The sequence below is a fragment of the Micropterus dolomieu genome, linkage group LG06 (assembly GCF_021292245.1).
Source record: "Micropterus dolomieu isolate WLL.071019.BEF.003 ecotype Adirondacks linkage group LG06, ASM2129224v1, whole genome shotgun sequence".
NCBI lineage: Eukaryota > Metazoa > Chordata > Actinopteri > Centrarchiformes > Centrarchidae > Micropterus > Micropterus dolomieu.
Genome location: NC_060155.1, coordinates 3,303,328 through 3,317,643, shown reverse-complemented (window position 1 = coordinate 3,317,643; position 14,316 = coordinate 3,303,328). Strand labels below are relative to the sequence as shown.

Sequence of the window (14,316 nt, the reverse complement as noted above, 5' to 3'; positions counted from 1 at the left end):
ATGAGATAAAGGGGGGTATTGTGTGTATGCATATGCGCACTAATGTGCATTATTGATAAAAGCGCACACAGGACTGAAAGGAATGAACAGTGTAAGGTCAGTGTGTCATCCGGTCCCCCATAATGAACTAGGGACGAACCCCCACTGGGCCTGGATGTGAATACCACACATTTTCTCCATCCCACACCCCTCATTCCCTCCCATAATGCACTTCCTGACATCCCCCACCCTACGAAGACACACACACACACACACACACACACACACACGCACACACACGCATACACAGAGTATATTCCAGTTATAGCTTTGGCAGTGCCAGTGTGTCTGCTGGTCTCCAGTGACACTCCAGTCCCACCCTCAGCAGTCAGTCTGAGGCAGTGTGTCAGCCACTCTCCGCAACTTGCAAACTAGACTTTTAGATCATATGTGGTCGGACTCAATAACATCCTCCAGTGGTGTGTTACCAAAAACAACTCAACTGGTGATGATTTATTAAATTTATGACATCAAACGTTCCAGTTTCCTTTTAGTAAAACAATGAACCCTAACAGTGCATCTTGGAAGTCTTGGACAAAAACATCTAAATAAATAAATGGGTATTCTTGGAAATCAAGTTTTCTTTCTAGTGAGAGTCCAGCATGTACAAAAACATTATGCACACCCATTTCAGCTATGAGCTCTTCACTTTGCCATAGGCCTGTTAGGATTAAAACACACATAGCTGAAACTCCACTGTGAGAGGGTCATGACCCCGTTTGGGATGTCAAACTCATTGTCATACATGATTGTGACACTTCAGTGGTAAAAAGATTTGTGAGTTGTTAAGACAGAAATTTCGCCGTGTAATGTGGCAAAACAACTAAGTGACTGAGCATTTTAATTTGCCTTTTATGTGACTATTCTGACTTTGTTTATCATTTACTAGCAACTTTTTCACATTTTCTCATTTATTATTTGGTGTAATTTTTTTATATTTTTATATATTGCTCTGATAGCACATGCCGACACTGACTGATAAAAATTCGGCCGAATGAAAATGTAGGTAGCAAGCAAGTAAAAGCCAGTTTTACCTGGTGCAGGTGGGAAAAAGGCTCCAATCAGCTTGGACCGCTTCTTCTCATAGCCCTTCTGTGTAATGTCACCTGCCAGAGAAACACAGAGAGACATTAACTTTCCATATTCTTTTATATGCAATACTGAAGCCCGGAAAGGCACAGCATAGAATCAAGCACATTCATCGCTACTGTAAATGCAGGTTGACCCAAAAACCTCGAAGAACGTTGTTTCAAAGTATGTCTAAGATATTAAAGCTAGATCCAATTAAGGCTAGAACTGTATAAACATATGGAAAAGAAATGTAATGTATTTCCATCTGTGTTTTATCTGCAGATAAAACAGTTACCAGCTGAGTTATTGGAAACAAATGAGAAAGCAACAACAAGGCTGACAGAAACGCACAAAAAGCTGCAATCTAAGACATCATAACACAAAGCAGTCAGAGAGAAAGCTGTTTGACTGATCACATTATGCTTAGTCATTCTCTCCAGTCAACCAAGACCAGATGGTACAGTTTGGGTGTATGGGTGAGTGTATGTGCATAAATTTGGAACTCAAAGTACTGCAGATGCACTTAATTCACCTTTCACAGTGCGACAAACCACCTCAAAACCTGCTGACCAATCTGCCCGTGTGAAGTGATAAATCAAGCCTACCTAAGGTACCATCAGCAGATTTGCATGCAGCACAAAGCAAAATCCGAATCCAATAGCTCTTTCATAATGATTCTTGGCGTTTTGTTTTAACCACCAGGGAATACCAGACGGGAGGAGTTTGCTATATTTACAAAGAAAGTTCTGGGAAAGACAGCCAGAAAAGTTTGGGAAATCACCAGGAAGTAAATGAATGTCAGCTTGCTTTTAATTTACATTGTCTTAGTGCATTTAACCCCACCCAACCTGTATTTCAAGTGAAGAAAACAAATACTAGAAGTCACTGACAAATACTTTCTGTGTGAAATAAGGCAACAATTTTAGAGGAAAGCAGAAAGCCAAAGAGAGAGGTATCATGGGAATTAGAGTTAAAGAGCTAATAGAAGTACCAGAGGCATATTCTTTGAAGGCATATGATATGTGATATGTGGGTAAATCAGTTTGTAATGTGCACGTTAACTACTCGTCTATCAAACTGGTAATGGCAGGTGGATGAAAGAGACGGAGGTGCAGTCAATTCGGCTCTTATAAGAGAAAAAATATAAAAAAATGCAAAAGTGTGTGAAGTCTAAAGATTAAAAGAAAAGAAGTTGAATGATGCTGTACATGTCTTAATAGTGATGGCAAATGCACTGACCAACAGACATTCTATGCTTTTCAGTAGTATAGTACTAATGTTCTGCAATTAAGTGACCTCTTATTTTACTTTCTTATTATTTATTTCCACATTACATATTTTTCACATAATGTGACATTCTTTTTTCTCCCTGACACAGGTGGACAGAATAAGACGAACACCTGAAGCCTTTATACACAAATTCTTAGTCATAGTTTGTGTTATTTCATTTGTCCATGTTCCATGTGTTCCAGGCAACTGTTACTTTTGTCTCTAACTAGAATTAGTACAGTCTGTGTATTATTTTTTTATAAATTAAACTCTCAAAAATGCTAAATACTCCTTTTTTTAAATTCACACTCAGAAGGCCAAAGTGTGCTTAGAGATGTTGTGACAAACTGTAGACAATGTCTGGCGAGCTGTGGAACAATTTCAGGATTTCTCTGATCTGTAGGAGGACTAAGTAAAAAGAATTTTCAAAATTCAGAGAAAATCAGAGTGAAGAGCGTCGCCTGACTCAGGCAGTGAGAGATGCATGAAACAGACCCGAGTGACGCTAAACCTGAAGCGGATTTGTCGAACACGGAAAAAGCTGTTTGCGCGGCTGACTTGACAAATCCTTCTTAAACACACATACATGTGACTAACTGGCTTGGATCAAGAAACCGACTGTGGGCATAGACGTCATCAGTGACAATGTCAGCACAGTGTGTGTGTTTGTCTCTGCTAGCGTGAAGGCAGAACACATGGCAATAATTTGCATCTCTGGTAGGGGATCTGACTACCCCGCAGAGAGAAAGAAAAGACTGGCAAATGTTTCAGTTTGACAAGAGAAAAAGAGACACTGAGGGAGGTTGAGACACACGGGATAAATGGGGGGAGGTCTGACCTTGCCTTCAAGATACTAACTTCTTAAAACACACACACAGAGTTACCAACCATCCCCTTGACTTAAATAGGATTTTATCAGGGAAGAGGAGTCAAAGTCAAATGAACGTGTCAGTCAGCTGTTCTGTTACATCCTATAACAGCTCTTATTAGTAATCTCCATCCAGACAGATAGCGAGACAAGCAGTCAGTCAGTCTGTCAGTCAAACAGTCAGTTGGCGGACAGGCAGTCAATCAGGCTGGTCAGGAGCTACCATATGGAAAACTACAAAATCAACACTGTCAAGGTTTTTAAGTCTTTATTCCCCATCCAATGTTGGCAACAAGGTACGGTAAGGCTTTATTATTCCATGGGGGCCATTTGTTGCACAGCCAGCAGTACAATCAACCCGCTAAACAACACAAACCATTAACTCGATGCTGTTTTGAAGGCTGATAGCCGCAGGGACAATTCAGTTTTTAAATCTATCGGTCTAGCACTTTGTTAGGTTCCATCTACAACAAGATGGGAGCAGCCTGAACTCACTGAACAAGGCTCAGCAAGGATTGACTGGTCCTTCATTCTGATTCTGCCTTTGTATATTTGGGAAAGGTCATTCAGATTCATGTATTAAAGACTGACCCAAACCAGCAGGTAAAAGAGAAGGTTAGAACAAACTCAATGAAACAAGAATTAAACGTTTTCATAAAAGGGGTGTCGACATTAAAACCCCTTAGCCTCATAAAAATGCATGCTGATGGGTCTTTGCACAAAGAGCATCAGTATTTGGTTCAAAGGTTAACTTGTTATTAATAATAGTTCCCAGATACTTATATTACTGAACAACTTCAACACCCTAGCCATAAATATGGGGAAGCTTCTTCCTAAAGTCAATCAAAAAAAGACACATTTCTGTCCAAGAAGAGTTTTGCACCACTCATTGACACTCATTTGTATACAAAACAAATACAAGTCTTAGGTTGTCTGTTAGAAGGGCACACACAGAAGAGTCTTCTGATCTGATGCCCCCTTTTGGCAGGACAATATTATTTGTCTGTGCCTTCCAAAACCTGTTCAAATCACTGCTGAAAAAAAATCTAATTTATGATCTGACATGGTCGGATTGGTCAAAAACAACGTGGTTAGGCTTAGGGAAAGATCATGGTTTGGGTTAAAATAAGTATTTAGTTAACGTTAGAGCCGTGTGTAACCGTGTGGTTTGGGTAATAATTACAAATTTATTGAGGTTAGGAGACTTTTATCGTCATGGTTACAATAATAAACATGGGTATAGTTATGAAGCGACAGCTGGGATCCTTTAAAAAAAATTGACTTAAATCCTTAAAATGAAACGATCCTGGAAGAAAACAAGTATTCAGTTGAACTCTTGTCATGAGGTCACAAGTAGATATGGCTTCATTTTGAGTGTCCACAAGCCAATTTGCTGGGACCACTTTAGAAGTAAACGCACAAGTTGCTAATAAGCTGCCACTAATGATTATCTTTATAATCAATAATGGTTTAGAGGAAAAATATCATAAAACAGTGAAGTGAGTTCATAGTGGAGTCACTGTACATACTGTACATCTCAGCAATTAATTTGGTGAGTACAATTTTGTGATTTTGCGGATAAAACACACCTTGAAACTACAAAAATAAGATCCAAGTTGTAATAAATGTAAATATTCTTTAAAGAAGCAAGACATATCCTGAACTCTTCCACCAGGGACAGGAGTGAACAATCAGCTGATGAGGAGTGATGAAGACCTTTAAATAGAGACAAAGGAAGGAAGGATGACTCAGGCTCTGCTTTTCCTCACCTGCCTGCCTGTTTTCTTTGTGTAAAAAACTGTGTTCTGGATGACACACACACACACACACATTTCACATCAAAGTAGTTTAGCGAGAAGCTAAAATGAAACTTTTGACTTCAAACTCGCTGAATCACACATACAAAGTTAAACAAATTGTCAGTATGACCCAGACAAGAGATAAAAACTTTTCATTTGAAATACTGTCGAAAACATGAGCTACAAACAGATAGAGAAACACTCCTGTAAAACATAAGATATGCTAAGGCGCTAGAGAACAGCCACTAATTATAAAAAACGAAAACAAATATCTTGTTCCAGTACATCCAGTATGGACCACACCACGTGCACTCATATTGGAACAACTTCCTGTTTAATGGCAAAACATCCAAATGCTCCAACGAAATCTCAAACTTTTCATTGTGAAGGTATTTTGATTGCACAGCCCAAATTTGAAGTTGATCCAATTAATCCTCTCGGAGGAGTTACAGTACGGAGCCTGTAAGCCATAACAGTGCACAGGAAAATCCAAATGGCTGACTTCCTGTTGGGTTTAGGCTATGGCTCTGAAAGGCTTTTTTGTGTATCTTGAGATGATACATATGCATCCCAAATGTCGTATATCTAGATGAAACGAATGGTGGGGGCTGCTTCATTGAAATTTGGGGGCACTGTTGGGCCATTTTGCCACACCCATGTGTGAGACCCATATCAGCTGTACAATTTTTGCCAGTTTTCAAGCCCTTAATACATATGATTTACTTGGAAGGGGGACAATAATAATAATTCCTTGCATTACAATAATGACTGGAATTAAAGTGAAGTATAGTAAAACAAAAACAAAGGCAGATAATTACAAGTAAAAGTAGAAACAAAATGAGAGCATAAAGGCTTTAGGTCAGAATGATCTCAGTAAGAATAAGAACCATCCCTGCAACCACAGTGCTGCATTCATCTCCATCTAAAGTGCATTAGATTGTTTTGAAATATGCATGCAGCAGCCTGATGACAGCTGTCTGACTGTACGATAAGCTTCCGATGAATTATTGACAATCAGACATACACATTTGCTACGCCCTTTGTGACTCCCTGCATTGATGTCAAGCTCGTTTGCTCTTACACTTGACCTTGAAATCAAGCCGTGTGGGTAGTCGATATATAAATCCCTCCTTCATGCAATGTGGGTGCTACTGAAGTCACTATAGCAACTGATGATGTAATGTCTGAATGAGCAAAAAGTCTCACACCTTTTAAGTTAGATTTCACAGTGATTTGTGAAAAATTATTACATTCTAATGGGTGTAAATGTTTTTTATGATAGTCAATTAAACTATAAGGCCATAAGTATGTGGACACCCTACTTTTGGTATGTTACAACAGTGTACAACAACAGTGTTAACAGTGTACTACCCCAACCAACTCTGTGTCAACACGTGTTCGACCCTTTCCAGTTTTAACATGACAATGCCCCCATGAACAAAGCCAGCTCCATAAAGAAATGGTTTTCCCAGTTTGGTTGGAAGAACTTGACTGGCCTGCACAGATCGTGGACGTCAACTGCATCCAACACCTTTGTGATTAACTGAACAGCAACAGTGACTGTGAGCTAGACCTGATCTGAACATCAATTATGGAGCTCACTGATGCTCTGTTGGCTGAATGGGAGCAAACCTTCACAGCCAGGATCCAAAATGTGACGGACTGACTGAGACCAGAGGAGTGGAGACTTCAGATTAGTGGACATGTTTTTTGGAATGAGATGATCTACAATCACATGTCCACATACATTTGGCCATGCAATGCACAACTCTGTTCTGCTAAATCACCTTCCCAGTGAGAGAGAATGTGTGTGGAGAGTCAGTTTGTACAGGACTGAGCCTCTATGACCATATACAGTAAGAGAGAGAGAGAGACTAGGTTGATAGCAAAGACTATCACAGAGAAAGAGGGTGGAAGAGACATAAATATGAAGAAAAGAGTGAGTAGGATGAAAAAAGAGAAGGAAGAAACAAGAAAGAAAGAGCAAGGGAAAGAGTGACATTGATAAAAAAGAAGCAGAGAGAAAGGGAGAGACGGAGAGAGAGAGAGAGGAGTGTTGCATCTATCCAGCACCTAAAAAGGAAACAGAGTTGATTTTATTATTTCCACACTGCAACACTAGAGATAGAGAGAAAGAGAGAGAGGACAAAGATGGAGAACTAAGAGCATAAAGAGGAGTGTTTAATGACAAGAGGGAGAGGAAGGACTGCAGAAGAAAGAGAGATTGTGACAAACAGAAGAAGTGAGAAAAAGAGGAAGAAACAGGAGAGAGATAGAGGTTTCTGTGAGTCAGGGCTACTAGAAGCTAAACATAACAAGAGCATAACATTCCTCTCTCTCTCTCTCTCTCTCTCTCTCTGTAGACTACAGTCATGCTAGCAGCTCTGTGAGATATAATAACAATACTGTTGACCTTGCTCACCATCTTTGTTTTGCATGTTAGCATACTCACATTTGTTAATTAGCACAATTAATACAAAGTGCAGCTAAGACTGATGGGAATGGCATTAGTTTAGCAGGTGTTTGGTCCTATTGGATTGACCTCATGATTAGGAAAAGTTAGTCAGGGGATCACCAAAGTTATTCATCTGACAAAAATCCATAAAGCTGGTGTTGAGATTTGACATTAATATTCCTAGAGCCATTTAGGGTTAGGCGATCTTTTCTATTTTCATATCGTCTAATCATGGCTACTTGAGATCCCTGATTGCCGATCTGATCGGCAGTTGGCGGTGTTACTGTGCAGCATACCAGTGAAATGCCAGCATGGAAGAAACATGGAAGCTTATTGGCTTTAAGAGAAACCGCCAGAAACATCTGCAAATGCACAGAACAATGTTTCCCACAGAATTACCGTCTAACTGTGGCGCCGCGTGCGGGTGGGGGGTGCAATCGATATTGACTAGCAGCTATGTACAGTGTGCGACCTCGATAACAGCTGTATTCTAACGTTAACATAGCTCTCCATATTAGCCAGGCTCCTTACATGCTTGCGTATAAATTATTTGAAGGTGGGTCTCCGACACTGACAGCGTTGTGTTAAGAAAATAGATAGACTGACTTCTTAAAGTTAAAGCATTTATGTAAACAGACCGGCTCTGTTTCCATTTGTGCTCCACAATGAGTTATGATTTTACTCCTATTTAATTTAACAGCCAAGAAGCTGTTGAGCCGGGCAACTAAACCCTGAAATGTGAACCAGTGGAGCAATTCATTGTTTTTTTTTGCACATAAAAATAGTGTGAGAGTGTTAAGTCCAGAAGAAAAAAGTAAACATATATTTAGACATTTAGACTTGTCTGGAGAGGAAAGATTTGTTTATTCATAAAGAGAAAACAAAATCTGACAAAAAGGGTCTTATGGGAAATGCAGTTCTAGTCTGGTGTGAAAATCGTCTCAAACATGGTCTCAAATTGATTGTCATTATACCAATTAATGCCTTTAATTTTACAAAAATATCATGCTGGTGTCATAATTATCATCATCATTACTATCATTTCAATGATTTGCCTGCTACATTCATGCTAACTGAGCTTTAGTTGGTGAATCTCCAAAATTTCAAACATAAAACAAACGTTTGACTTTTTGGTCAGATTGAAGTAAATTAAAAGGTCTATATGCATTTTTATTAAACTAGTAAATGTATAATTAGCAATAAATATGGGCTATTATAAGTGACATGTTCTCATAACTGAGATAATAAGAGCCAGGAAGCCAAATACACACAGAGCTTTGCATCCATAAATATAAATACACATACAAGCATACACTAACACACAGTTAAGCCATGAGGAAAACGCCCAAGGACTCCCCTGGGAATAAAAACACACGGAAAACACACACACACACGCACATACACACACCTGAGTGACTGTACTGTGTGCTGTTGGAGTCAGCAGGTGTTTACTGTAACAACATGCTGACTCACGACTTAACACAGGTAAACACACACACACACACACACACACACACACACACACACACACACTAGAAGAAGCTCATATACAGCCACATCAAGCTTGTGTGTCACTATACGCTTGAACTTTTGCATTACATGGTTTTGAATTTCATCATAAGTCCAGTGTTAACCTTCACTAAGATTTTCTGTGTGCTGAGAAAATGGTAGGAAGAAAACTAAACTGGTTGTCAAGCTGAAAAATGGCTGTTCCCCTTTGATTCCTGAGAGGACGACATTTTAGAGTTATGACATTTTCCCTGGACCACAAAACTATGAGAGTTTTTTGGCCTATTTTGTCTACTTGATGTTTAGCAGTGCCGGTTTTCCCCTCCTATTAAAAATGTCCAACTGTAGAAGGAAAAAAGAAAACTGCAAATGCTAACACCATCTCCCATCTGAGCGATAGACAAAGTACACATGGCTAGAAAGGAGCACACGACTTGTCAAAAGGTGTTAAAATAACACATTTCCTTCTCTGGTTGTCATAAAATTCAACAGAGGAGCATGAAACCGTTTGTCCTCATGGCACATCCAGTACATACCAATTACATATTTATGTAAGTTGGATTTCAAGACGCAGTTTAAATGATTTATGGCCATCCTGTGCACTTCTGGAAAAACAGAGCTAACTGTGCTGGCTTTAGTTCCAGTAAAAAGCATTACATGCACAATAAGAAGGTCTGGATGGAAAGTCCCAATCACAGTTTATGTTCGACCGCAAGAAACGTTCGAGGAAATTAATTTGTCTGCAACTTGTGGCTTCATTAGTGCAGTGCCGTAAAGTGCAGACTGAATGAACCCAGTTCATCAGAGCAAAGTGCGTCAGTAAATTGTTAATAATAAAACACTGTTTAATGCTTAAACTACTGATAATACTATAAGACTGCTGCTGCTATCACCATCACCGGTAATACTGCTGGTGTGTCTGATACTCAAGCTATTGTTTCTATCCCCAGCATTACTGCAACTACAGCTGCTTTTACTACGTCTGTTATTCAAATCTACTATTTGCCTCTAAAATAAAGTTTAGTAAAAGTATAAAAACATAATTTACTGTGGAATTACTCAAGGAAAGTACATACAAAAATAGTACCTCACCAAATTTACAGAGCTGCTTTCAACAACTGACTAATACAGCTGTTTTTAGTACTACTAATGCTGATGCTAGAACCATTAATACTGATGATACTAACCACACTGCTACTACAGACTGTATTAATAGTGCTGCTGCTGCTACATCTGCTACTTAAGTTTATTTGTATAAGACCTTTTTGGAACTGGTATCTCAAAGTACTTAATAAAAGAAACATAGCAACAGACATAAAAAACATAACTTAAGTCCAAAGCTAGGCACAGCTACTACAGTTACTGCATACTACAAGAGTAGATGCTTCAGTTGCAAAGCATGATTAGCATCAACCTCGTCTGAGACCACAACATGTTTTTGACCATGAACTGTGTTTCTAAATGTGCTGGGTGAATGGAATATGTTTATAACTCTTACGGTCAAATCATGTCTTTCAGCAAACTCAAAAACCCCCGCAATAAAACAGCTGTAAACATGTTTCGTTTTCATCACCTTTCATCCTTTGTGTCCCCGTCTTGTGCTTGGTTAGCCAGCAGGAAACAAGGCATGAAGCCGTGTTTACATCACATGAGAAGGACAGTACTGATGGAAAAGATTCCCATGTTAACGATATGCAAGCGTCAAGTCGGAAACTCATAATTACAATAACTCTGATATGACATGAACGCAGCATTATAGCATGGCCACAGACCATTCTAGTCTCCGATTGGCCGGCAGTGTCTTTTAAAACAACATTCACTGTTATCACTGAAATAGAGAAAATGTGCTATAATGCTCTTTGTGGTGTTTTTATATTGAATAATGATAATGCACCTGTTCCTCACTTGCACCTGTACTTAGTAGTTTGTTATAACAGCACACCGTTTTTTGGATTTTCACTTATGTACAATCTAATCAATTTATCCTGAAGCAGCTGCAAATCATATGCAAAGCAAATCGTACTTCATAACCCACTTCACTTGATTTAATGGCCACAGAACCAGGGTCAGCAGAATATATCTTTAGTACAGCACGGCTCATCATCAACATCATATATATATATATATATATATATATATATATACACATACACACACACACACGCACACACAATAAACAGTGTTCACATAGCAACAAAAGCTGCAAGTAGCACACGTCACAGCACTGAGAAGTACAGTGACATTTAATATTACACCCAATGTCCTACTGCTACACAACTACCAAAGATATTACTGTTAGTAAGTCATGGTACTACTGATATTTTCAGTGCTACTAGAACAACTAGTTAACAAAATAAAACACACACAAACACACCTGAAAACACAGCAGATTGTCCTTCTACTCACCGAGCATAATGCTAACAGGCAGGAATAACAAACTGACACAGCATTCAAACTCAGCCCCATGCTCCTCTCAGCCCTCGTCTGTGGTCCTTCCCACCACTCAGTGTGTGAAAACACTGGTTGCTTATTCCCCTTTGGCAGGACACACACACACACACACACACACACACTCAATTAACACGCACACACAAAGGCAAGCAACTTATTAGTTTCAAAGAGGAGCAGGTCAGCCTCCTCTACACAGACAAAGGGCTGAAGGTGTCTGCTGACATTAAGCTACTGATGCTGCCTTTGCTGTTAAGACGCACACACACACACACTCTGGATTGGTTGGCAATTATTTGACCATTTACATGCCTCTTTTAGTCTAGGCGTAAAGTACATTTCACCTCAGTTTAGTCTGTGCGTGTGCGTGTGCGTGCGTGCGACTCCACAGTCCAACCTGCCTTCCCAAACAGGCAAGCCCAGCGACATCAGCAAAACAAACAAATTGGTTTATTTGCCAGCCAACTTCACAGTGAGGTGAGAGAGCCAACACACAAACAGGCTTGCCCTCACATCCCCAGCCTCCGACCCTTGGGACATGTAACACCCATCTCTAGCGGTTACTATGGCGATAACTGCCAACAAAAGGGATGGATGAAATCCTTTTTTTCTGTTTTTTTCTCTTTTTTTTTTACTTTAACTGGCTGAGATAACAAAAATTGTGCCTTCTGAAGACTGTGAAGCAGAAATATTTGCATTTAATTTGACAGTAATGGAACAGTCTGTCAAAATTGTTAAAACTGTTGGAGTCTTAAACGCAAAACTCCTGGACCTCATGACTTTTCTATGATAATGTTTACAGTAACCCTCCACAGACTGGATTACAGACACAGAAAATAAAAAAATAGTAAGTATAAACCCAGGGAAGTTGACCAACGACCTCTCAACCCGTACTGGCCATGGAGCTAGAAACATTAAAGGTTGATGATCCCCTAGCTGCTCTCAAATGAAAGGTCATATTTTCATAATGACATATACGAGACATGATTGTAAGAACGGGTTGCTAAGATGGACAATCCCTTGATGGGCAGTTTCAAAAACAAGTTGCACCAAAGATATCTGATATCTTCTTGCTTGTTAAAACCTGGCGCCTACATTGCCCACAATGCAACATGCAGCAGAGATGAGGAGTGGGCTGCAGAGGTCTGGTGAGCTCACTTCTTTCTAACCCCACACAAACAGATTTTTTCCTTGTCAAACTTGTAGTCTTGAGCCTGACCAAGGCTGAAGTAAGTGACATTTATATGTATATAGTGTGTTTCTACAAATGCGGTATATCAAATTTCACACAGTTCCTTCTGGAGCCACAAAAGGCTTTATACAACTTTTACATATGCAGTAGTACTCCCTGACATCTGTAAACACGCCTGGATGTGTAAACTGGGTGAAGCTGCCCTTTTACAAAAGTGAGACATCAGAAAGAGTGATACACTTAGCTCCACATAACTACAGTGGGCTCTCCACAACTCTGCACTATCACAACATTTCCACTTCAGTTTCATAAATTTCTGGAGCATGGCAAATACAATCCCACTTTCAAGCACCAACAAATCCGTTTGCAACATTTCATTTAATGCCTTCAACATTTCAAATAAAAATACCACTGTTTTATGTAAAAATCAGTCAGTTTTTCTTTTTCTTCTACAGCAGATTGCTATTGCAAAATGATCAACTTCACAAGCATTTTTTTACCTGTTGTAGTTCCTGGTTGGTTTGGACTAAAAAAAACTAAAAACTTAGCTTGAGTTAAAAGAAAAGAGCACCACCAACAGAAACAACTTCTCTGTGAAATGCACAGACACCACAGTGAAGAACACTCAGTACCAACATGTCACCAGGATCAAGAATTCTCACTTTAATTTGTAGTGACTGCAACTTCTTCACATCAGCCGAAAATACATGTGTCGCATCTTTGAATGCCTCTTTAAATCTCTTTCTACCCAGGGGATCCCTGTTGTAATGACAATCATTTCTTGATGGTCTAACATATGATATTCCCACGATCAAATTCAAAACTGGGGCTGTTAGTCTGCCCACATTTATACTAAATCTGCATCTCATTACCCAGGTATCAGGCACACATACGCGCTGCTCAAAATGACAATTTTAAATTCTGAAGCTCAGGGGAAGTGGACCATAATCATAACGTCATCCTGCAGCAAAATAAATAGTCCAGAGTGATTTAATTTCCTACAGACACTGAGGGATACAGAGGGTTGAGAGAGAGAGATTGAGGTTTACAGCAGCGGTTCGGTCTCTGCGCTCCCAAGGGCAGTTTTCTCACGACGCCAGGCTTCAACAACCTGACCTACATGGCCGAGGAAAGTCCCCTCGTCTAGTTGGTCGTCTTGTGATTTGAGCGGACTGACTCGCGGTCTGGGATTTTGGGTCACAGGGTCACTTTTTCCAGCAGATAACCCAGGCTGTGTCATGCGACTGTTACTATGCGGTTTAGATTAAAAACACATTTAACTCTGACACTAACAAATGTCTTATCAAAGATTTTATCTCTCATCTCTGGTTTTCATTAGCATAGAGTAATGTTTAAAAACAACCAGGTCGCAGGCTTCTTCTCTGAACGTCACTTTTGATGTTTAAAATAACAAATACTGCTGGTGGCAGCTAAAGCTACTTACCGTTACTTTACATTTATTTATCATTCTACGGTTGTAGAACTGCGCTCTCGGCAATACGGTGTCTGTCCTCAACCAAAGAGTTACTAAACATTATACTCACCGTCCGCAAGCATACTGTTTTACTGTTTTCTTATGTAAAGAAACTGTTAGCTCAACATTAGTTTCTGGACCCAGTTAAATGTTCATGTATATCAATGACTTTAAATTCTACCCAGTAGTTCT

General features: G+C 39.6%; 1 protein-coding gene across 4 annotated transcripts in view; it reads right to left on the bottom strand.

The window, feature by feature from the left end:
- The window catches only part of LOC123972848 (disco-interacting protein 2 homolog C), a 459,676-nt gene that overhangs the window by 96,631 nt on the left and 348,729 nt on the right, over positions 1-14,316 (bottom strand). For all 4 annotated transcript variants that reach the window (XM_046052561.1, XM_046052558.1, XM_046052557.1 and 1 more), the window contains exon 2: positions 1,074-1,145. In XM_046052561.1, the coding sequence (XP_045908517.1) occupies positions 1,074-1,145 (72 nt within the window). The remainder of the gene's footprint in view (positions 1-1,073; positions 1,146-14,316) is intronic.